Source organism: Pteropus medius, unplaced genomic scaffold, assembly GCF_902729225.1.
Source record: "Pteropus medius unplaced genomic scaffold, Ma_sr-lr_union100, whole genome shotgun sequence".
Taxonomy (NCBI): domain Eukaryota; kingdom Metazoa; phylum Chordata; class Mammalia; order Chiroptera; family Pteropodidae; genus Pteropus; species Pteropus medius.
In genome coordinates, this window is record NW_024350927.1 from 7,529,268 (window position 1) to 7,555,041 (window position 25,774).

The 25,774-nt window shown below is 50.3% G+C and overlaps 1 protein-coding gene across 17 annotated transcripts in view; it reads right to left on the reverse strand.

The window, feature by feature from the left end:
* CAMTA1 (calmodulin binding transcription activator 1) overlaps positions 1 to 25,774 on the reverse strand; it is a 784,924-nt gene that overhangs the window by 28,154 nt on the left and 730,996 nt on the right. For 15 of the 17 annotated variants that reach the window (XM_039842316.1, XM_039842302.1, XM_039842305.1 and 12 more), the window contains one exon: positions 2,151 to 2,302. In XM_039842316.1, coding sequence (XP_039698250.1) covers positions 2,151 to 2,302 — 152 coding nt within the window. Of the gene's footprint in view, positions 1 to 2,150; positions 2,303 to 22,429; positions 22,564 to 25,774 lie in introns of those variants that run through there. The other 2 variants (XM_039842320.1, XM_039842319.1) reach the window with 2 other exon arrangements.

Here is a 25,774-nt window from a genome sequence, read left to right on the forward strand (position 1 = left end):
TTCCAGTTACAAAATAAGTAAGTCCTGGGAATGTAATGTATAGCACGGTAACTGTAGTTAATACTGTGTTGCATATGTGAAAGTTCCTGAAAGTTCCTTCTTAAAAGCTCTCATCACAAAGCAAAAGGATTTGTAACTATGTGATAATGGACATTAACTGGACTTACTGTTGTGATCACTTTACGATGGACATAAATATTGAATTATTATGTTGTATAGCCTGAAACTAATAATGTTATATGTCAATTACATCTCAATTAAAAATTTTAAAATTCGATATAATCCAGTCCTCCATATATAGTAAAAAGCATACTTGAAAAAGCATTAGCGATCTTGAAATTTAAGCGTTGTTAATAATAGAGGTACACATGAAAGCCAAATTCACTAATTTTAACTATACGGATTTCTTCCCTTGATTCAGTTGTAAAGGAAAATAAAACAAAAAAGTTAGTAACTTCAACAGCTTATCTGAGTCTCTGTGACAGCAGTTTTACGTTTAACGTTCCTCCCCAAATAAATGGCACGTCTAGCCTAATTCTCACCTCTGGTATTATTTTAAAAGCATTTTTTCCAGTAATAAACCCCCTAAAGTTCAATTACTACAGGATACTGTTGCTCCTCGTTGTTTTTTTACTTTTAAATCTGGAAAAACACTCCTGCAAAAATAAAACGGCAGATGATGGACATAATGTCATCTTCGCTAGAGCTGTGAAAACATCTTAAACAGCACAGCTGGGCGACCCCAGCCTGCGGCAGGATGACCTTGACGCCCAAGTCCAGGCAGAGCTGCTCTCTGCGTAGCAGGCAGACACACTCGTGAGCACGCGGGCATCACCGGGTAGCGAACTGAGAGAGAATTTCTTTTGCGTTAAACAAAAAAGGCCACCGCATCAGGTGGACACAGACATTGAAGCCAACTTAAATCGATGAAAGGATGTTCGACGGTCGTTAACGTGGGATCAGATTATAACAGGCCGGCAGCCGAATGGGAGAGCCGTGAAGTGACTCTGGGCTCCCTTCCCTTTACGCAATCTTTGTTGGTTAAAGGAAAAGGGTTTCATAGGAATCTCTTATTTGAGCCACGGGATACAGTAAACGATGATTGCTTCTTTGATAAAACGCAGTAGTACTGGGTGAAAAAACAAAGCCTGTCTAAGCCTTAATAATATTTTACTGTGTGCCTAGTCTTTCTTTTTCCGTTGATTTCTGAAGGCAGGTGAGAAAGAAGAAAATTCAAGGAAAAAAGGGGTTAGTTTTTTGGATGGGATATATTTTGTTTTGTTTTCATGTATTATTAAAAATATGACGAACACGTGATATTCACAAGGATCGTGAAACTCAAGATGTTTACTTAAAAATGTAATCGTTCAGAGGAAATCATCATTCGCCTTGAAGAGCAGGAGGGAATTATTTGAGGTTTTTGGGTAACGACTCAGTAGTGGGCGTTAAGAAACACTGTCGGCCCCTTTAAATGTATTCTAGGGACTCGTGAAAAATAATTTCTGCCCAGGACACTTTTCCAAAATGAAGCTACCAAATGAAATTTCTATATGGCCTTCAGGACTAGTGGGACTCTAAAACAATATTCGGTAATTTCTCTGTATTTAGAAATACAATGCGTTCTTCATGGAATTTATGAAAAAAAAAACATAGGAGAAACATGATAGAAGGTGTAACGTTTTATAGTGAAAAATTACAGAAACCATTTCTCTGGGCCCTTATCACATTGATCTGAGTTTATAAAAGGCTTACGAATTACTGAATTCCAGTATGTTTTCCATACTTAAGTTAGAGATAGAATACGAAATGCAAAACAGACTCTAACTGGACTCTAAGCCGGCAGACCCCAGTCGGCGTCTGGCCTCCGTTTTTTTCATGGGACGCCCTCACCCCCGCCACCAGGTGACGGCAGTGCGTTCTGAGATCAGTGACAATGGTCTAGGGCTTAGGGAGGGGTTTGAGCGACTGAGAAGCCCCAACGCCAAGGCCCCCTTCGCATCACATGGACCCCAAAGTGTGGCAGCGCAGTCCCGAGGAGCGCTTCTGCCCAGGGATGACACCGGCCCCAGAGAAGGGGCTGTGACGGACAGCCTCGTCAACCAGGAACACGTGAGACAACACGAGAGGCGGCCGTCTGCGCGGACTGGTACCTGAGCTTGACCTCCGCCACTCCCGCTCCCGGCGCCCCCTCCACTGCTGCCTCCGCCGCCTCCGGGCTTGTGCTGCTGCGACCCCGTCATCTCGGCCATCCTCCTCTCCATCTGCTCCAGGCGTTCTAGGATGGACATCCTGAACTGGTTATCTAGGGCGGAACAAGGAAGGGTGAGGTTCGTTCCGGAAGGAGAGCGGTTGCCACGCGGCCTTTTCGAGCCTGCAGGACCAGCGCCCAAAAGCCCGTCCCCGACTTAACGGAGTCACACGGGTCTGTCCCGGCCAGATCGCCCCACTGTGGTCGCGGGCCTGACACCTCACACAGTTCTGTAGCGTCCACGGTCGCCCAGAGTTCTCAGCGGAACGAATGGAAAAATCCCTTTTTGTCAAAGTTCTGGTTTCAGGTTCCTGGTACCCCCCCTTCTCTATCAAATTCCCCAAAGGAAACCCGAGGGGCCCCGAGAGCAAACAAACGACATGGATACAATTTAATTTAAATTAGTGGGAGGAAGCAGTTACTGAGGGAGAGGAGATACAGATGTGTATACAAAGTACTATCTGCTTTACACGAACGGATGAGGAAACATGATTTTACTTCCTGATCCAGGCTCTCATTTTTACGATTTATTTTAGGAATTGTATCGTTCACTGCCTGAGACCTGTACATCTTCCTTTGAGCACGTGACTCAGTCTTTCCAGAGACAAACACACCTAGGCGCTTCGCCCCTCGTAAGGAAAACATCGGGACGTCACTGTTGAGCTAGAACTGTAACCTTAAGAGAAGTCGTCCAGGATTCTGCACCACTTTACCACAATTAGAATATATCTCCTTCTACATTCATGTGTATGCACACACATGTGTGCACTCACGTATGTAAGAGTCAGGTTACGTATAGATGAAAAAAAAGGGAGCTAAGACTATTATTAAAATCATCAGACTATTATTAAATCATATTATTAAAACCTACATCGGTCAATGTAGGTTTTAAACGATGCCGTGCCAGGCACTAAATGGTGAGCCAGCCGGACAGAGGGGGTCTCTGCCTGCTCTAGACCATGAAGCGAGCAGGAAAATGTGATAAGTGATGGATGCGGGCTGAATTTAGTTAAGATAGGAAAGGTGACACTTGACTTTAGCCAGGATGGTGAGAAGCAGCCAGATGCGCCAAGAGCCGGGGTGACGTAACTGCAGATGCCAAGGCCTTGAGGCAGGGCACTGGAGGGCAGAAGCCATGTGGCTGGGCCACCCCGGGGAGGAGGGAGGAAGATGAAGGTGGACAAGGGTGAGGGCCGGGACCCTGGCTCTGCCACATAATGGTGGTACAACTCTGAACAGAACCTTCGGTGCCTCAGGTCCCTCAGCTCTTAAGTGTGGGCAGTAACTGCGCTCATCGCAAAGAGCTGCTGTGAGAATTAAATGAATGAATACGGTAAGTTCCAGAAAACAGTACTAGCCATCGTTATCTTCAGACAGATGAATTAAATTAAACGTCTTTGGCAATTGAGGGACCAGCTGTGACGACATATTTCTCCCTCAAACTGCTAATGGGATAACTATTTTCAAAACACAGCTGTCTGAATCGAAAAAGAAATATTTTATCAGCGTTCCTTGCCATCCTGACTGTAAATCCCAGCACTAGTGAGGAAAGCTTATTGACTCCACATGGGATGGAACACGAGCTAACACTTAACAGGATGCTTCCCACGTGCCCGAAGCTCTTTCTCTCACTTTACACATATTAGCTCATGTACTCTCCGCAACGGTCATGGGAGCGAGGTGCTGTCATTATCCTCATTTTACAGGGAGATAACTAATCTACCCGGCTCCAGGACCTGGAGCTTAACTACTGGACGGTATAACAGGAAGGAAAAAAGCGAAGGTGAGGACAGTAGTACCTTAGGAAACGTGATCTTTTTTCTTAGAGTAAAAAGATAGTACCTGTTTCCCAAGAAAATTTTTAATATTGAACGTCGAACTGATTTCACTTTATTCAACTACAAAAGCGCGGGGAGGAAGACTGTTTTTCAAGAATTGTGATCTTATTTTCTAATAAGCTATTTCCAGGAACAAAACTAAAAGCAAAACCCTCACTCTTCGAAAGGGAAAGATAAGGGCTTCGTTCCAGTTTCGCATTTACAAATAGATGCCACGAACTTTGAGGGCCCTGTTGCTAAGGGTCTCAGTCACCAGTGGGAAGTCACCCTGAATGACTATGCATGGGATAAACTTGTTGTCACTCTGTGACCACTAATGGCAAACACAGAATGACTTCGGAAGTGGTAGAACCCTTCCTCCATCCCTCGATGAGAAAACGGAAGTTTGCAGAATGCTCGACTCCAACTGGATGGCAGTTACTCTTTGTGACTTTTTTCTGTACTGCCCCTGCTTTTTCCTAATCTTGCTAGCTGACAACCATTCCACCCTGAACCTACGCACAGATACGCATCCCACGAGACGGGGTAAGCCTCTGGAGCCACCTACTGATTATTTCTTCCGTGAGCCCACAAATCTTGCATCTATTAAATGAATTTTCAGAATCCATTTCACTCGGTTCAAAGTATGGTTTGCACTGGCCTGGAGCTCGTGGCCAAGATTAACATGCCGTGTCATGCGACAGGGCAGGAGGACACAGAGAGGGCTGCCCAGCGTGGTCAGCCCCAAGGGAGCACCGTGGGCATGCCTGCCCAGCCACCTGTCCCCATCGGAGGTGGCTTTGTTCTGGCAGTGCACTGCGGTGCAGCCAGTGTGCTGTGCCCGCCCACTCCCCTGCCGAGTGTGACCGCTGCAGAGACAGACCCCGACCTCACGGAGCCAGGCTCTGCCCACGGCACCTCCAGGTCGAAACACTCCCAAGGGTCACCACGCGTCCGCGCCGGCCACGGGGGTTCCTGGCTTTCATCGCAGGCTGTCCAGGCAGCACCACTCTCCCAGCTACCTCTGCGGCGAGCTCTTAGACATTGTTACGCAGCTCCGAGCAGCGCTCCATGAAGATGCTCAGACGCAATGATCTGCCTCTTAACAAAACCACATCGTGCACACCGGCGTCTCTGAGCCTCTCAGCTCCGAAGGGGAAATATCGTGATCATTAATGTAAGAAACGATCTCAGATGGAAATGGATGAGCTGGCATCCCAGAGAATGCAGGTCTGCTGCGCTGGGCTGCCCAAGCATCAGAGGCTGTGATCACAATTCCCGGCCCCTGAGCTGGGCCCGGCCACAGCTGTCTGTGAGGCTTACTCAGACGCCTAGAACGATAGTCTTCGCATTTTCATAACTGGCAAGTCACAGCAACGACTTTAAGCTTGTTTTGGTCTGACAGCTTTATTATGGCAATTAAAACGCTACTGTCAAAATCTTGGCAAATTCAGAACTATAGGTTGCCTTGGTTGTATAGTGTGCGTGATTATGGGATAAATGCAATTTCTTAGAAGCCAAAAAAAAAAAAAAATCCCGATTACACCAGAATCAAAAAAAAAACCACATTTCCAGATTCATTTTTTCACGTACACGTATGTGCTGAGCACTTACTGTGTGCTGAGCGCTTGGCCGGGGGCGGGGATGGTGAGGCTGTCCCTGCCTCATCTGTTGGCCGACGAGTAATTTCTGCAGCATGAATGAGCCTGGATTTTTAAGTTAATATGTTGGGTGACAGAGAAAACGAACGATGTGCAGACCTAAGGGGCTGAGGAGTTTGGCCCCTATTTCTCCCCGGTGACGTTTCAGATGAAGCCGATGGTGACTCAGCTTGCGGGATTCCGAACCCCGTGTCCTCAGAACAGGGTGAGGGGAGCGACCGAGCTGCGCCGCCGTGCGGACAAGGCTGCAGAGGGCGAGTCAGGGACGCACGCTTCCACGGGCACGTGGGACCCCGCCGGGCCCGGCCGACGGCCAGCTGTGCCGGCTCCAGCTGCTGCCTGGTCATTCCTGGCTTTTAGTTCTTGTCTAGAAGTATTAGGCTTTATCCTTCTCATCAAAAGAACAAGTCACTGTTTGTACAAAAGGTGCTCCAACTCCCCCACTCCCCGATAGGTCCCGTTACAAGCCCCGGCTCCAAAGGCTGGGCAAGGTGGTCTGAATGTGGTTCCCCTTCTCCTGCAGTCGAACCTCTGGGTGTGCATCCGGGCACCCCACTGTGGCAGAGTGTCTGTGTGCTCCAGCCACGGGCTCGTCCCGTCTGCCGGCAGCATGCCACCTGGATTGGAGGCCTGTGCTCACCCCAGTGGTTCTTAGACTCTAGCGGGCACCGGAATCACCCGGAGGGCTTCTTAACACAGACCCGTGGGCCCTCTGCCCGGAGTCGGCGGTGGTGTTTTGTAGTAGGCCTGGGGAAGGCCCAGCAATCGCATTTCCAACATGTTCTCAGGTGACGCTGACGCTTCTGGTCTGAGGTCGCATCTCAAGAGCCACCGCTCTAAGACACCGGCCTCCTTCCACAAGGCCGAATCCTCCGTCCACCCAAGTGCTTGTTAAAGAAGGACCTGGACCTGGGCAGAAGCATAGGGTCCTGCCCACCATGGCCAAGGGACATGTCACCTCAGGCCAATCACGCCAGGTGCATCCACACTGGCCCGGTCCGCAACGCCGGGCCGCACACTTCTCGAGGGCTCGGCCAGTTCAGACCCAGCAGTATTTGAGAACTGTTTAGAATCCACCCACGTGTGCTGCTCCCTGTGCCTAGTCAAGTACTGCCCATCGCTCCCAGCAAGTCTCGCCTCTCTGCTGCCTTCGTCTCTCAGCCGGCTAAGTGGGGTGCCTTCCCAGGAGTCCGTCTCCGCCCTGTGCGTCTCTCTAAAGCAGCCTGTTCCCTTGCACAGTTTCAGGGACTGAGGACTTAGAATCACCACGCAGCCATTCCGTCCCAACCTTCAGGACACACGTGCGCGTACACACACGCACCCGCACCCCAGACAGAAGGTAAGTAATTCCGATGGCTTTGCAGCAACGGTCTGGCTCACGATTCGCGGGCTTATTCCGCCTGCACCTCCGTCAGTGGAAGCGGCGTATTCAGACTGGGCCTCTACGATCTACGGTGGAAAGAACACTGGAGTGTTGATAAGAGGTCGAGGGCTAATCCTGTCGCTGTGTGACTTTGCAAGAATGATGGCCACTTTGCGCCTCAATCTTCCCATCTGTAAGATGGGGATATCGCTATTTATCTTACTGTGGTGAGAATGAAGTAAACTACTAGGGGAGACCTCTCTAAGTAGCAAGGCTCTTAATTTCCGAGCTATTACTAGACTGGGCCCCTTCACCCAGCCATGCCGTGGGGGCATTTAAACAAGTAGGTTAACAATGTTCGAATCGTTTTAGATATACAGCTGAGCTGCAGACAGCAGAGCTGCCATACGCCCTTCGCCCACTCTCCTAACAGTGAAGTCTTACACAGCCACGGTGCATTTGTCAAAACTCAGAGACAAACGCCGACACGTCGCTACTATCAATTATACACTTGAATTAGATCGCACCATTAAACTGAATTAGAATTCACGTTCCAGGACCCGACCAAGGACAGAGCCCGCATAGCATTTCATTGTTGAACTTCCTGCTGCTCTGATCTGTGACGGTTTCCCACCATGCCCTTGTTTTTCATGACGTGAGCAGTGTGGAGCAATACTGGTCAAGGACTTTGTAGACGTCCCTCAGCTTAATAGCTGAAGTTTGTCTGATGTTCTGTGCTGGTTAGACTGGAGCCACGGGCTTTTAGGAAGAATACCACAGAGGCCAAGTGACCTGCTCACTGCTTAACATCGGGGCTGTATGATATCTACGGTCGATGCTGACTTTGCTCGTCTGGTGACGGCAGTGTCTGCCAGACTGCTCTATGCTAATTAGTCTTTTTCTTTCTATACTGTTCTTCGGAAGCGAGTCACTAAGTCCAGCCCATACGTGAGGGGAAGGAAATTAAGCTCCCCTCCATGGATGGGGGAGTGGCCACATTTATGATTTGGAGTTTTCCTGTAAGGAAGCTTTGTCCTCTATTTGGTCACTTATGTATATCACCGTGAACTCACGTATATTTATTTTACACCTTGGGTTATAATCCAGTGCTCAGTCAGTTTCTCGCGCTGGTTATTGGGATCTCTCAGGCTGGCTCCTGTGTCCCTCTGATACACCCTCGGTCTTTGCCCTTCTTTTTTTTGACCGTGTCCTCACTTTCTGGCATTATAAGATACTACGGGCTTATCTTTTATTTTCCCTATCCCAACCCTACGATCAGCAAATTTTCTAACAGGCCCTGGTTCCTTTAGGAGAGTGTCATTTAGAAACCAAGATCTGGGTGCCAGATGTGCTCACTGCGGTTGGGGGCTCATTGTTTCTGGGCCCCCTCGCTGGACAGAGCAAGGAAATATAGGCCACTATAGAAGCCCGTGCATGCGCACGGATCTATAATTATTTCTGTATCTATCTGTACACATACTAAAACCAACACGAGTCACACTGGCGTCTCCGACTCCAACACAGCACGGCGCTGTTCATCCTAGCCTCCTTGGGGGCACAGACTCGTGCTCCCAGAATGGCTTTAAGTATGACAAAGATCAAGAAGAAGATGAAAAAGCATTTCCAGCCAGTGACTGGCCCAAGAGGCAATGAACGGCTCGCTGGGGCTTCACATCCCCTTTCCTGTTACTGGGCCCCGTCCCAGCCTCTCCTTCCGGGCTCTTATGCAAAGTGTCACATGGCACAGAGCAGTCATGGGTCATCTTTTCATCTCTCTTTGATGGGGATTCCTAACCCTCAAAGGGACTCACTTGAAAATGTCCCAAATTTATACTTAACCAAAAAATGTCAAGTCCCTGAGCAATATCAGAGTTCTAAAGACAGAAGATTCCACGAAGTCGGACACTCACAGTACATTCTAAGTTTAGAAGGTTCGCGGTTCGCTGCCGCAGAGGTGGGGAATCCCAGGTATCTGGGCGTCTGAGGCAGGAAGACGTCTCTTGTCAGGAAACCAGCGACGAGCCACACGTCTCGGGCTCTCTGTACTCAGTGGCACCTACTTTTCCTCTAGATTATAAACAACTCACTTTAAGTCTTGGAACCTAATTAATTTTCATAGCTGTATGGAGCAATACAGCGTGAGGCAACTTCTTTTCAACAGATAATCTAGTTTAAAGAAACTTAAATCCCTCCCCTCTGACCTACAAAATAAAACTTAAACTCTGGTGTGGGAAGGAATGCTCTTTACCCGACTATCTCTTGCCCGTTTTTAGGGCTTTTCTCATCACTCGCTGCTCCCCAAATCCAGGAACTTAACACGGCTGTGGGCCTTTGGCAATGCTGACCTCTCCCACATCAGGCTGGGGAATTCTTTGGCATGTGGCTCAAACATCGTTTTGGTCTTATGATGGCTGCTACGAGCAACTACAGGCCAGACATTCTCCACGTGTTATTTCCAATCTTCCAAATAAGTCTGAAAGGTTTTCTTCTTCATCTGACAGGTAAGGAAACTGAGGCTCAGAGAATGTGCTCCTTACCCAAGGTCACACCGTGTCCAAGTGCCAGGGCAGGGAGCCGCACACAGAGAGACTCCGGACCCGTGTCCTTTCCAGCACGCCCAGTGAACCTTCATGTCTCGCTGTGTCCTAAGAGTATGTAGCAAACGGATGCACAGCTGTTTCCCTACCTGTGTCATTTCTACTAGAGTGACCTTCTCGAAAGCAAGGACCCTGCCTTGTACCCCAGCGATGGAGTGGGTGCTTGGTCACAGGATAAAAACAAAGAAATATTATTTTCTGAGTTAAGCTTCTTCTAGAAGCCCATGTATTGATGAGGTCATCTGAAGTCTGGCACGAGGGCCGAGTGACCTCTGCTCGCCACCGTGGACTGCGGGTGGTACACACCGACTCCCAGTTTTATCACGTATCACAGCGGAGAGAGAGCGGTGAACGTGATCGAAACCCAGTGGAGTTGAAGGCACGTGAGAAGATGTCAGCTGACTTGGCTGGCCGCCAGTTCCTCTGGGCTCAGGTAAGGAAATTACGTAACCACCGTGTGTCATCGGTGCAAGGCTCCGACGGAAAAGCAGGGGACACAGACTTCCTCGCAGACGCCGTTCTCTGTTCACTGAGCTTCACATTACAAACACGGGTCTCTGCCTTTTACGTATTCCCGCTCGTCCCTGGTGACGTGGGACATCTGGAATGTGTGGCTGGCAGCACACCTTGACGAGGAGTGCCTATGACGACTTACGAAAGCGCTTAACAAGTCGGTTGGGTTCGCTTGCGGTCTAAACGTAAAATTTTTGTTTCGGTGAACGAAAGACACATTTTCCAGGACGCTCTCAGAAAGCGTGCCCGCATCTGAACGCCTAGAAGCCAGGCTGATGGATACTACCTGCAAACCCAAGGCCTCGTTATCACAATCGCCCGCGCCGAGCCGCCTCGGGTCCCGCTGCCAGAGTAGAAGAAAAAGTTTTGCCTTGGCAGGTAAATGAATGAAGGAGCGATCATCAAATACCGTCTGCTATTTTAAAACGCGTTATTTGTGGCTCAAGTGCACATGTGCCCTGCTGCTGCTACTTGGACCCGGGGCGAGAGGCCTCTCTCACTCCACTTACAGCCCCTGCTGCGCTGGCAGGGGGAGCTGCTCAAGCAGAAGGGGGCGTGGCGCGAACTATTTCTGTAGAGAACTGTAACTGCTGCTTAGGAAGTCTCCTAAATTTTTCAGGAAGCTCAGAAAGACAGGGAAAATGAAGTCACTTAATTCCTTCCCAGAATAAACGGGGCCCGCTGGAGTCCATTAAGCCGCTCCTGTCCAGCAAGGCATTTAAGACGTCCGAGCGCAGAGGACAGGGGAAGGGCCGGACGGAGATAAGGCACAAGCTGTACCACTCTGATTTTCCAAAGCGACGGCTAAATTTAGCCTTTGAAAAAAATCGCCAGACTCCACTTCTTAAAAACACCCCAACTCTGCGTCCCGGAACACTAGAGATGGAGAGTACCTCTTCTTCTTAGACGTTCTTCGTCCGTGGTGATTTGGGACTCGCATTTCTTCTCCTCGGTCTGTGTTTTGGCGCTTTTCACAAACACAGAGTCTTAGACACTTCAGGAAAAATCATTTGGGATGCTGTGAAAACTAACGGCGAGCAGGAGACAGAATGCTGAGGGGCAGCCAGCAAAGCGACAACTGTTTCTCATTTGCGATCTTTCGAGGGCTTGAGGCGTACGGGGGCAAAAATTTCAAAGCTATTCTCCAAGGATGCTAAGGTTTGGTCAGGGAGCTCAGCTGCCTCGGAACATGGCAGTGAGCACAGGAGAGCACCCCAAAGTACGCAGGAGTCACCCTCACGGTCAGGAAAGCAGCACGCCCAAGTGGAGTGACCGGCAGTTAAGACGCAGCTCACTAGCGTGAAAGCGAAGGGTGACAGGGGCTGCGACACGGTCCACGAGGAGGCACAAATGTCTCAAGTTCGCTAACGTTTCGAAAAGCACCACATGGGGAGGCCACGGCCTCCAGAGTGTCGGTACGCAGGGACAACAAGAAATACCGCGAGCATGACCCAAGACACCCTAACGTAGTGACGGTGACGAAGGCCGAGGAAAGCACTCCCAGCGAGACGGGTGCAGTCCTCACGGGTGCTGGAATGAGGCGTGGAGCCGAACAGCGACCCATCCGCCCTGGACACCAAGACGTGGCAGTGGAATGACCCTCGAAAGCATGAAGGAAAACGGGAGATGAAAATCCCGACCCCGAGGAGCGCCAACGGCAAAGACGGGAACCATGAAACGCGAGGGATCGTCAGGAGGCGAGAATCCGGTACTTAACCACCAGCGGGTCGCTCCGTGGGGCCGGAGGTAACAAAAACGCTGAAAATCCTTCGGGGGGGGGCCGTGGAGAACCAGGGCCAGGCGGATCCGCTCTGCAATTGTGTACTGATCACCCTCTGTGGGGACGCCGCTGCTCGGCACGTGTGCCACGGCTCTGGGATGTGACGGTGACCGAGACGACTTGAGCTGCGGTGGCCGCCACGGATCCGACGACCAAGTAAGACATGAGCCTTTACTTCCGGCACCTCGGTCCAACAGGAAGGTGAAGAGATACCCCGAAAGCTCTGTGGGGCCAGCTGCCAGCTTCATGCTGCTCCCAGCTACACCCCTGGGGCCTAGCAGAATGCCTGACACACACACAGCGGGCCCTCGGTCGATATTTACTGATAAGTGACTTAATCTCATGTTTGTAATATAAAATATGAATTTCGAGAAGGACAAGGTAAAGGATGTTCTGCTGAACAAAATGTGTGTCTCCATTAGTCACTTGTATCATGTGCTTTTCTCAAGTTATTAAAAGCGGTTCCTTCCCTTCCCCCACGGCCACCTCGGACCCGATCCCAGCAAACGCATCAGGGACCAGGCATCTGAAAACAAATAAACTAAGCGTCCGATTGAGAGCAGCCTCTCACTCTTTCATTTGCTAGTTTTCACCTAAGAAGGCGTCCTATGACAAGGTCAGGGCGGAGATGGAGGGAAACTCAATAAAAAAGAAACTTGGGCGATAAGGTGTGTTAGATGGTACTTTGGAAAAGACGTAAAAAAGAAAAAGAAAAAAATACTGGCTGCTTCTAGGTAAACCTCCTAAATCATAATCGATGTTATTTGCCCGCGTTCCTGGGGGTTTCCAACATCTGCCCAAGATGCCGCGTGTCTGGGATGCCAGTTGGAAGGGTCCCTCTCCAGCTGTTTCTGACTCCTTCTCCCTACATTAGGTAGAGACCTGCGTTGGCAGTTCTTTGCTCTCAGAGCTAATTGTAGGGATGCCATCTGCACAGACGTTCCCAAACATCTTGCCGGCTCGTGAGACAGTTAAAGTCCAAGATGTTTCAAAAATATGTTAATTTTTTAAACACTGGATTCCACAAAGGGGCTTCAGTTCCGAAACCCGAAAGCTTATTAACCGCAATATTTTTTTTTCCACAATATTGTTAAGATTTTGTAAAGATCTGGAATATACAGGTGAAGTCCTTTCTAAATGAATGGGCTGAAATGTATATATTTTAAAATAGTTCTATTACTTTAAAATACTGGACATCTTATAGATACGGTAGGTTTTAATAGATAAAATGGCTTAGGAATATTATTTTACGATTTATCATAAGCCTTTCTAACTAGTAGCAGAGAAAAAGCATCTGTACAAATCCAAATTCACCACTTTAAACGCTTTTGTTCAGGAATAAAATATTTTTCTACAGGAACCACCAGAGTTTGAGAAAGTTTTTCACCGTGGAGCTCCTTTTCAGTAGTATCACGAAGCCTGTGAGGACCCCTGTGTCCTGGCTCCACGTGCGACACAAGACCACGTCGAGGGCTGCCCTCCTGTGCCTGCACGCTACTCACTTCCACACTGAGTCTCGGAGGCGGCCGGTAACCTGCACAATTGCACCCCCACGATTTCCAAAGCAGCGAGGCTTGAACAGCGGTCTTACGAGGCCAGTCAGTGTTCAAACACCCCTTGGATTAGGCGGCAAAGCTAAAAACTTAAGTGTTTTTCACCAAATGGGGATGCAACTTGATTTCATATGCTTGTGGGGTCGTGCTGTCTTGCTATGCTCATGCAGGTCCTCGAATTGGGCTTAATTACGGCAGTCAGCGCGTGGTCGGCCTCCGGTTCAGGGAGCAGTTAAACGATGAAATCGCTCAATAACCAGCTCACACGGCAGTGGGCGCTAATCCCAGGACGCATCCCTCACAAACCCTAATCCCTCCCAGCCGGCTCCTTCCCGCCCCTCGTCCGCGTTTCCCGATTCCTCTTCCCCGCCTGATCTGTCCCCCAATCTGTTCCCCTCATTTCCCTCCCTGCCTTCACTTAACTGCTAATAACCTCGGATCCGAGGATGCCTCTTTGAGGTGGCTGATTAATAATAGATTAGGTAAGAGCAGGATTCGTGATAAGTAAAAGCTCAGGTGGAGCTGTTTCACGGAAAACACACGCTAAATTCTCCAAAATGTTACTTGTGAGTCCCAAATTTGGCTGAACCAAGCAAACGAAGCACAAAGAGAGGCAACCAGTTTCCAGATCGCGGTCAGTTGCTTTGGATAACATGGCCCTTCTCGGTACTAAGATATGAAAGAAATTTTTCCCACGGATCCTAATAAGAAAAACACTGTGACGTGACAGACTTCAACATCCTTGCAATAAAAGCAACACTGGCTTGCTAATGACTGTCACCACTTAGCACTAAAGGACAGCAAGGCACTGTTTCATTAAAAGAATTCGAAAAAGGTCCATTATGACCCAACTTCATAGCTCTGATGACCTGGTGTAAGTCGAGGGTAAATGAGCATGCTCAGAGGAACACACGCTGTTATTTACTGCTTACTCTTTACTGAACAATCTTTTATGATCCTGATTTTTTTTAAAAAAATCTGAAAGTAGATGAGTTGAATGTTTTAAATATCTTAAAGGAAAACCTTTCTATGTTTAGTGGGGTTTTAGTTGTTTATCATTAAGTGACTCGCTGCATTTCTCTTCTGCAAGTCTGTGGCCCTTAACTTTTAAAAAGTCCCTTTACTGCAACTAAATAACATGTTTTCTTCTTCTTTGTTTGCAAATAAATATATCTAGAGTTTAGCAATAAGAAAATGTCCTGTAGAGGTAATTTTTTTCCTCAATTCTTCATGGAGAGTAGCTGCCAATTTTTAAGTCTATTTGACAATAAACAACAATCAAGTGACCAGCTGGCCCCGTTTACAAGTTGTCCCCTTTGATGTCTCTGAGCAACACAAGTGACTGATGCCCACTAACATCTCTATGCTGACATATGTAAGAGCACCTGGACTGGGACTTCCCCAGGTAGAAAAGAACCCATACAGTGACTCTCGCCCTTTATGTCCCTGGGCTCCCTGACCCTGATGAAAGCTGCGAATCCTTTCCCAGAAAACAGCATACATGTGAGTTTCCATTCGATTTCAGGGGACTCAGAAACCCGCGGAGGCCCATGGGTTTCAGGCTCAGAACCATCTGGTGGAGATGGTCCACTGAAGTGTTTCCCAAACTGCAAGCTCTAGGACATTCTCCATGAGGCGTTGCTTGGCAGACCAGAAAGACAAAAACACTGCGTCAAAGCCGTTTCAGAAATACAGGGTTAAACGCGACTGAATACACTGGCAATGCTTTAATGACCTGCGTTCCCGAACCCCACGTGCTCGGGTGCACTCTAACCTGCTCGCGGCATGAACGGTGCTTCCTAAATTTCTCTGAACCCTGGTGCGTGGGGGGAGCTTCTTACACGCACTTCCTGTGACTGACGCTCCCACAGGAGGGTTCAGGAACGAGAACTGGTCCTGAAGAGTGCCCTGACGTGACCGCCTGAGCTAGAAAATGGCTGGCCTCCCTCTTCGCCTCCTGCGTCACGGCAGGCTCCGTCGGGTACCACCCCGGCCCACCGCGGGCCCCCACGAGGTGATGCGGACGACGGTGAATGCCACCTGGGGACCAGTGTGGGAACCTGACCCAACGTCTCTTTCTGCCATCTCCAGTTCTCCCCGTCTTCTTGGCTACGGTTCAGTCACTGCCACTTCAGGCGACCTCTGACCCACATAACCATCTCCTCGAGCAATACTGTCCTTCCTTTCTCGTTGCTCTAACTCCCCGAGATACCCCAGGAGGATTCCCCTCCCTCTCTTTTCTTTGTTCCATTTCAGAATAAAAATAAGGTTGTAATTATAATTGATAGTAAGAGCATTAGGGTTGTGTTATCAAGAAACTTAAATTACCTACTGTCTCTGGGTTTAGTATTCTAAAGTTAGAGAGCCAGACTTCGGAATTTCAGAGAACCACTTTGAGTTCCACCCTATGAATTTAGAATCTTCACCAGGAAGTTTCTGTTTACTGAAGTTATATGTGCCTTTGTCTTTATTCAAGCAGCATCATTTACTATGCAAATGTGAACTTCACTATTTACTGTTTCGTAATATAAAAGTTATATGTTCATGTTATGTGGTTCTACATGTTTTATAGTACGTAGGTGGTATACGCATATACACATTATTTTATTTTCCTCCTGCAAATACAGAATATCTATTACACGTTCAAAAAGTTCTTGGTTCTCAGGCTGGCCAGGGAATCTACCTGCCATTTGCTGCACCGTTTATCTGGGAAATATCCAATCGACTTATGAGCTTTTAGAACATCATCGGTTTGAGGCTGGGCACTTTCTACTTTTTACATTAGATAAAACATTTTTCATACACTCGAAAATGCCAGGGGCATTGATTCTGGCTGGAGTGGAATGGATGGTTTCTTTCACTAGAAAAGACAAATGGATATTTAAGTAAATTCTTTGTTGATTAATGCGAACCACAGTGTGTCATATTATGGACTTGAATCCTGGTTTTTTTTTTTTTTTGAAAATGGTCCTAGGAATTGTTAGTCAAGGGCGAAGATGAGAAAGTTCTGGTTCCTTCAGGGTATGCCGGTCGAGCGTCCCCTCCCCCTGCCGTGGGGCCTCGTTTCTCCCTTGGGAGCTACTCGGGCCCTGTGCTCGGTGCGGGTGGCGCTGACCTCAATTCTTGGCTGCAGGCCAGGCCGTGCTGGTGAGAGCGCCACCTCCTCTGATTAAAGTGACTGGGCGCATGAGCCAGGCTGGGCTAATGAGAACAGGACATTTCCTGGAACTGCTGGGAAAGGGGTACGATTTTCCCAGAGACGTTTGCTCGACTGGCAAATTCTAGGCCTGGAGCTTTGAGTGGGCCATCTCGCTGCCCCTTGGGGAACCCCTGCCTGAGCATAAAACCAACAGAGAGGGGAAGAAAGCCAGGAGACGGGGAGACAGGCTCCCAGTGGAACCAGCTGCGCCTGAAGATAACACCAAAATTGGACTTAATAAGAGTTAATACACTCCTTTTTTTACATAAGCCAGTTTGGGTTTGAGCTCTGTCTGTCACCTCCAGCTAAGAGAGAGGTCTGAGGTAAATCTAGGCACTGAAATCTGGATCCTTCTGCTAGATACTGAGAAAGTTCTGCTTCTACTTAGAAACAAAAAAATTATATTCATTATTATTAAATATATCTCAGTAGTAATACACAAGAATCGTTAGAATTTCTCTATAAAACACGGGCTAAATTATGGTAGAAATAAGCTGTCACGCTTATCTAAAACATTTTCTGACAAAGTCAGAAAAACAGGAAAACGTATGGCGGGCTCCAGTCTAGCCGGAGACCGTCCGAAGTTGAATTATACACGTACGTACATAATGAGTATCCTAACTCATTCAGGCCTTAGGTTACCGCCAAATCGACCGTCAAAACAACAGACACCTCCCACAGGAAAGAATCACTACAGAACATTGAGATTTAAAGAGGACTTAGGAATGATCTGGTCCAGGGGCTTTTAACTATCTTTGTGGCCCCCAGAGACCAGCAGAGCCCAGTACGCACACTCACATGTACACAAAATATTTGAGACAAAACTTCCCAAATCGACATTTACCCTTACTGTGTACAACGCACTCTAGTTTAAAAAAACTGATGATGTTGGTCACTAAACTGGTTTCTTGAACCACTGCTGACAGGTTTAGAAAACAGGGAAGACACTGAGATTCAGAGACATCAGGTGATTTACATGAGAGTTCTCGTTTAGTTAGTAGGAGGGCTGAAACAGAAACCTGGTATCATCCTACTGTATCACATTAAAGCGAACAGCGGTTACTGATGTACATTCCTAGAGAGCGAGCTTCTGGCCAACCTTAACGTATGTGGAAAAACGATTCAGGTATCAGACCTATTTCACACTGGCACAGGCCAAGACTTTTAGGCCCACTTCAAGACCACTTAAGTGAAAACCCAAGGTCCATCAGGGACCTTGAACTGACCTGAATGGGAGAGCCCGTGGAGTTTGTGCCTAAGCTGGCAACTGACGAGGCTGAACTGGATGCACGAAGTAGGATCAGAGGCAGGTTTCTGGCGTGAAGCCGAAAACATTCTTCTCACTCTATCCAAGGAGTAACCCGAGCATGTGACCTTTTTGTAATTAACAGCATTTACGCACTGCAACTCCCGGATTTCATCGGGCTAGGGCAGTAGGGGAAGATATGGCTTGGGTGCCACCCTGCCTCTCAAAAAGCCGCAAATCTAACCTGGGGGTGGGGGAAGGCTTCATTGATGAGGTAAGACTCGAGTTCCGCTCAGAGTTTAAGGAGGCAGAATTCGGAACGGAGCGTGTGGCATCGGTGAGCACTCTGGCCGGACTGCGACAGAGGGTTCGTGCTGAGTGGTTGCTGGGGTGCAGGGAAAGGCTGGCTGAGAGCGTGGGGTCGGAGTCGGAAGGTGGTGAGTGAGGAAGAAAAGTAAAAACGAAGAGACCAGAGACTAACTGGTTAACTCTGGTAGCTGACAAATGTTAATTAAATATATTGGAGAAACTGATTCCCATAGTTGCCATCACTTTCCACATTACAAAAATGTGATGTTAGTTTAGCATCGGCAGCTTAACGCCTATAAATATTCCTTTAATATTTTACCTTCCTCAAATATTTAATTTTTGATTATAATTTGCTTAACAACTGACATAGAGCAGGTGCTTAAAATGTTTTGACTGACCTCTCCATACGTCCTGAGTCTAAAGTTACCAACTATTTTCAATGCTTATGAGACAATACAAAATTAAGCGAATCACAGGTATCACGATCAGTACGTTCAAAATTAAATTTCAGTTAGTACATGAGAGGAACTTTACTGAAATGGAGCATCAAGCAAGATTATACTGGCATTGTCTCTGCCCCCGCCCACAACATTTAAAAAGAAAAAAAAAAGCCACTTGTATTTACAAAGCACCACCTGAGGTTGTCATGAGCCACACGCGGCACCATACTTCTTTGGGAGCAGAGAATGATTTCCCAATGGCGAACGCGTCTGCCTGCTGTGTGCTAACCCAACTCTGGGCACACCAGAGAACAGCCGAGAACACCTGGTCATCTGACTTCAGGGCAATCCATTCGGGAAGGGGATAAGCCCATCACTGGGCTTCATGGTCATGGGCTCCGATATCCTCAGGACATGAGGTGACGACACCCAATTGTGTCACGCAGCAGGCTCCTAAGCACTTCCTAAATGTTACATGTGACTGAGATTAACATGCAGTCCTTGATGAAATTCAATACAGCTCATCTTCTCCCACCGTCACTTAAAATGAAATGAGCTGTCAGAACTGACATGGAAGAGAAAATGCAGTGCACGTAAGGTGTAATAAGGACAAGATTAACCTGCATTGCTTCTTCTACAATTGCCAGAAAGCCCAGAGTGCCATCCATGGCCGGCCTCTGGAGAGTGCGTAAGCTTTTATGGCATGTTCGTTAGTCACACCCCATTTTGCTTTCCTGGACCCTCTCTTTCCTTTTGCCTAATCCTTCTTTATTTCATCTCTTTTTATCTTGCTTCATTATATAATACGTATCTCCGGAAACTCCCTTAACTCCCTTTTTGAAAGAAAGGTGAGGTGTACAAGAATCGACATCACGTGTGGATGACCAAGGAATGTCAAAGCGAAACGAACTCCTAAATAGTCGTCCTAGGTGACCGGACACCATGGCTGACACTTAACAATGAAGACTAGGCACCACTTAGAAGAAAGATCAACTGAATACAAACATTGAGCCACTTTAAGTCAGAGAAAGCAAAGCCCTTTAAATGTGCCAAGACGTAGCAGGCACATAATGGACAGTTGGGAAAAGGGTGGGGAAGCATACACTAAGAAAAAATAAACGACTTCCAGGAACCATCGTGCTGGCTAAAGAACTGTGTCAAGTTTAACAACATGGTCTTTATTGACCTTTCTGGCGATCTCTAAAGTTGTCTTTTAAATAAATGTATTAATAATTTTTTTTAAACATTTAAAAAAGGCAGTCTTCAAGCACAGTTCTGCAACTTGGGAAGTTCGTGAGAGCAATGATCAAAACATCAGAAAAATCCTAATGGTTCCAGAGGAAACCCTACACCCCCAAATGTGCCTTTCCCACACTGCCAGAAGACAAGGGTCTCGTGCTGAGAACTTGCCGCGTAGCCATTAATAAGAGCTTCGCCTCTTCCACTCAGGAAACTTTCGATGTCAACTAATTCTTTACATCTTTCTCATGTGAAGTAAAAAAAATTCTCAGTTCCACCTGTTAATGTGTGTTCTCCAGAACAGTCCAACACGAATATACTTAGCAGTGACAGCTGCTAGCATCCACAGGAGGGCCCAGCCGAGTTCTGAATAGAGGACAATATCCGTGTGTCTATCACAAAAGCAAAGGATTTGACAAAAACAACACAACAACAGAAAATCCTTAAAGAATGCAACGTTTTTACTAACTACCGCATTAAATACTGTGTTTTCACTTAGATTACTTGGAATATAATGAATCAGGATGACCGAATTGAGGTCCCTTAGGAATCCGCGGCAGTCCTCTGCTAGTTTTCATTACTAAGCTAAATTTATTTGGGAAATGCATATCCTGTAAGTAAATGCTCTTTTCTAGAACATTAAACATTAGTCCCTAAATTAAGTACAAAGAAAAAAAGAAACATAAGCTTATTTGCTATCATTTAATTCCAGTCTTATAATAAATATTTTCCTATAAACACACATCAGGCAAAGTGCTACTGCTTGATGTATTTCTCTTTATCAGGTTCCCAGGCAACAGTTTCTCTATCTGACACAGATTCTTTAAGCAGCCAAGAGAAAAGAACTCTTTTTATATGGCCAGACATGTCACCACGAATGACAAAATTTGTTGAGAGCACAAATTTAAAGTTTCAAGTTTTAGCCTCATTGGTGAAATAGAATGCATTCAACCAAATATATGAGGCAGTTCTGTGATTATCTGAGGGCCCGTCGCACGTTTACTGAATCTGCTTTGCTAATCAGACACCTCAAGTTAACCAATAGAAATCAGCCAAGTGGCAGTGGACAAAATATAAAATGGGCTTTAAAACTGCCATCATTCCCTTGTGAAGCAATTGCTTAAGAAGATAATGTGCAAGAGTATTACAGTCTCAGAAATTTGCTTTGCTGCCTAATTTGTAGAAAAATTTGTTTTGATGCCTGTAGACATCTATGAAGATTGAAAAGTCTCAAACATGCCTCTAACGCTGTGCAATACCTAGGAAACCAAATCGCGAGATCCTGGAAATGCAAGGAGGCCACACTGAGCATCTATTCCAGCCCATGTGAGCTTCGCCGGTGGAAGCAATGGGTCAACGCGCCTCTCCCGCCCCGTGTCTGCAGGTGAGCAGAGCTGTCAGGAAGTTCTTCCAAATCTTCAGTCTGAACTTAACCAACTCTCCCCGCCGAGTTCTACGCAGGGATTAATAAAACGTTCATTCACTCCATTGGACTGCTAGGAAAGGCAGCCTCCAACCGCCTCGTCCCGCACAGGCGCCCCGGCCGAGCGCGGGTCTCTCTCTGCCTCTCTTCCCGCGGAAGGGGCACCTGTCCCGGCCCTTCTCTCCTCGCGCCCCGCCAAGGGGGCGCCAGTCCCAGCCCCTCTCAGGGCGCCCCGCCGAGGGGGTACCTTTCCCGGCCCCTCTGACTGTCCAGGAGGCACCTGTCCCCGCACCGCTCCCCACGCCCCGCCGCGGGGGAGGGGGAACCGCTCGATCGTAGAGCCCGCCGCCGATCCGCGCCCCGCAGACAAAAACCAGCTGGCGGCCCCGCGGTCCCCCGCACCCGCCCCGACGCGGCCACTCCCTGCACGCGCGCCCCCACCGTCACTCGCCCCGCCACTCCCACCGCCCCGCGCACACACGCGTGTCCTCACACCCCTCCCGCCCTCGCAGAGACACGCGCGCACTCAGCCTCGCTCCCTCGCAGCCCGCTCGCTCCCTGAAGCCGCGTGACCCCGCGCCCAGTCCCCGCACTTCTCCCCCAGACCCGCGCCCTCGCTCCGCCACCGGCACGCGCGCTCTCTCCCGCTGCTCCGTGGACACGCGTGTCCGCACCCCGCGCCTCAAACACGCGCGCCATCCGCACGCGCCCCACACACTCATCCCGACGCCCCTCCCTCACACGCGCCCCACGCGCACTCGCGTCAAAACACACTCTCCGGCGCGTAAACACGCGCGCCCCTCCTCCCCCGGACCCCCTTCCCGCAGGCGCGCGCGCGTGTCCTCGCACCCACTCCTCAGGCCCGCCGCCCCCTGCGTAAACACGCGCGCCCCCGCCGCGAGCACGCGTGCTCCCCACGCCCCGCCGCGGCGCGCGCCCGCCCCCGGCCCCGCCCCCGCGCGCCCCGCGCGCCCCCGCCGGCCGCCGCCCTCGCCCCGGACGCGCCCGGCGGACTCGCCCCTCGGCCGCACGCACACTCACTCGGACTCGGGGAGCACGGCCGCCGCTCGGTCGCGCTGGCACCGCGCCGCCTCAGTCTTCCTCCTCCTCCCGCGCGGCCCGCCCGGCCCGGCCCCGACCCGCTCAGCTCCACACACCGCAGCTGGAGCGACTCGGGCTCCGGGTACCGCTGTCTCCCCGCCACAGCCCGAGTGCGCCGCGCGGGCCAATGGCGGGGCGCGGCGGTGAGCTCACCGGCCCCGGCCCCGCCTCCCGGGCCGCGCGGGCCAATCGGAGGGCGCCACGTCACCCGGAGCCGGGCAGAGGCAGGTGTGGGGCGCGGAGCGGCTCGGCGCGGGGACTGCGCCGGAACTGCGCCCGAGCCTCGCGGCGCCGCGCTGGACGGCGGCGGGCCCGGCCCGGAGGGTGCGGGCAGGGCGCGGCCCCGAGCGCCCGCGCGCGAAGCCCGGGCGGGCCAGGGCCCCTCGCGATGCGGCCGCCCCGCTCCCCGTCCAGGCTCCGGGAAGCCCGCCAGGGCGGCGGTCCGCTCGAGGGCAGGGACGGTTCCGAGCTCGACGGCCGCGCCCGCTTCCCCGGGCCCCACGGCCGGAGCCGGCCTCCTCGGGGACCCGCGCCACGCGGCGGGGGAGCACGGGCTGCGTGCCCCCGGCTCGCAGAGCCCTCCCGCGCCCGGCCCGCTGACTCCGGGCCCCGCGGCGCCGTCGGGCCCGCGTGCCGGACCCGCGCTGTGGGGCCCCCGCGTACCCAGGCTCGGGCCCCCGGCGAGGCCCTGCGCACCCTGCGGCGGCGGCGGCGGCGTCTGCAATGCAGCCGCGGGAGGAGCCGGCGCTGCGCTGCGCTGAGCCGCGAGCGGGGGAGCGAGGAAGGCTGCGCGGGAAGGAGGGGCGCGGGGCGCGGCGAGCCGGCCCACGGCGGAGGAGCCCTGCGGCGTCCCGAGGACCCGAGGGCACTGGGCGGGGCTCGGGGCCCGAGCGCTAAAGGGCCCCCGGCGTCGGACAGGGCGCGGCCGAGTGTTTCTGGGCAGTGACGGCGAATAGCGGCTCCGCGGGGAGTTAGGAGCTTCAGAGCTCCCGCTCCCGAGCTCCTTAGCTGTTGTCGCAGGGCCTCCGCCCAACTCCTGGGGTCTAAGCCTGCGGTCCAAAAGTTCTGGCTGCAGTGTTCCCACTCGCATACTCTGCATGACATCCTCTCGCCGCCGGCCTCCCGCCCCAAACTCAAGTCACACCTCTCCATCAAAGCTCACCCGTCTCCGATAAGCCTTCCCCAGGCATCCCAAGTGGACACCATCACCCCTTTTTCTGTTTTCCCCCGTAACATTTGTAACCTGCCGTTACTCAATTGCCCCTCGCCCCCTACCCCAGCCGTGCACATAGTGCTTGACCCACGCACATTTGTGATGAGGCGATCTTTTTTCCTTCCTGTTGCCAATTGTCTTTAAAATCGATTACATCTCCTTTCTGCCACCTGGATTGAAAAGTCTCAAAATAAGAGGGTGGAGTCTCATTTTCTGACCCTCTCCAATCACACATGAAAGCAACCACAGAATTCTGCACAGCCCTTAAGCCTGTGCAACCAAAAATGAATGGTTAGAGGCCAAACCAAGGACATCCCTGCTGAAGCCGAGTCCAGTCCTGTGCCACGCCTCTGAGCCAGGAAAGCAAGCGAGTCGTGCAGGTTCTCACTACGGGAGCCGACCACGGGGTCTAACCTCAGCAAGTCCCTCACCTACCCCGGCCAAGTCAGAACTCGGAACATATTCACAGTCCTGCTCAGACAAGTCCGTCTTGTTCCCGCCCCCACCCGCCTCTACCCTACTCGCACCAGGCAGGACCCCTGCACTCCCACCTCTGCTTATGTCTTCTCCCATTTATCTGGTAGGCACACTCCTTTCCATTTATTAGAGGCCTAGTGCCGACACCCTCCCCTGCCCCACCCCATGACTTTTCAAGAAACTAGGCAGAACTGCCCGCGGAGCATTCTTAGGAAAACATTCATATTGCAGCAGACAACCAGGTTCTTTCTGTTTCCCAAGCAGCAATGTGAGGGGTGTAGTTAAGGACAAGGGCTCTGGACGCAAGCCACCTGGATTCCAAGTTATATTCTCCCACTTGCTAGCTGTGTACCCCAGTCGCTGTGCCTTCATGTCTGTAGGTGAGTTAAATGACCCAGTACGTCGATGAAAGGCGTCTACACCAGTGCCTGGCACATACGGTACACTCAGTGCAAGTCAGCTCTCGTTGCTATTAGGCATCAGGTTATCTTTGGGTGGTGGGCAGTGACTGGAAAGGGAGGGCTTCTGGGGTTCTGGTCACGGTGTAATTTTGACCTGGGCACTGGTTTTAGTTTGTGAAAACTTAGTTTAGTTTGTGACCTGAGTTTTACATACTTGTGATACATACAGTTTTCCGTGTGTGTATTGTGTATATATGTCGATAAAAGGCGTTTTCAAAAGTTAGCTGTTATTAGCTAAGACCGGTACAGCTCTAATCTCGAGAACAGAAATGAGGTCTTAACTTATCCTGGCGCCCAGCACAACGCGGGGCACTCCGTCAGTACTGGGCTGCTGGTTATCGAATCATTTCGAATGGATTGTGAGTGGCAGAGACCAGCTGGGGTGGTGGGAGCATGAAGGGCAACGCCTGGGGACTCGGAGTGACTGGGATCCAGACCCCAGCGAAAGAGGAGCCACCAGGCTTTTCTGTCTTTCAGGTGGGGTTCAGCTCCAGGGTCAGACCTGGGCATCCCAGCTGCCTGAGAAGGAGCTTCGGGGGAACCCGCAACCCTTCCCCCTTCCTCCAGCAGCCCCATATCCACCTGGCACGTGAGGAAGGTGGACACTCCAGTCCACTGGCTGTGCCCAGTGACAGCTGGGCTCCGCAGCCCGGAGCACTATTTTCAGGCGGCCTGAGGTGACATTTCTGCAGAAGGAAAGTCTCCTTACTGTCTCCCGGGTGGGCTCATTCCCCTCCTGGGAGATCTGACACTCTGATTCCCCACTGCACCTGTCTCAGGATGGAGTCCCCGAGAGCAAGTGCCCTCCTTGAGCCCGTGCATGGAAAGTCAGACAGAGCTGGGTGGGGTGAGCTGGATGCTTCTGAAGCCAGCTCAGAGCTCTGACAGCATGCTAGAACCAAGTACCCACAGGTTGTCATTCCTCATGAGGGTTCCTGTTCCTTTCTTTCAGGTTAGGAAATGACAGGGTAAGGCATGCATGAGCTTCAAACAAATTATTACACTGGATTTTATGGGGCTTTGAGTATACTTAGACCATTTTTTAAAGCAGAGAAAAAAAACTTTTGCTCAGTGATGACTCTGTTGGCAGCGACCAGACCAAATACAAGTTTTGCTCCTTAAGGCAGATATGGT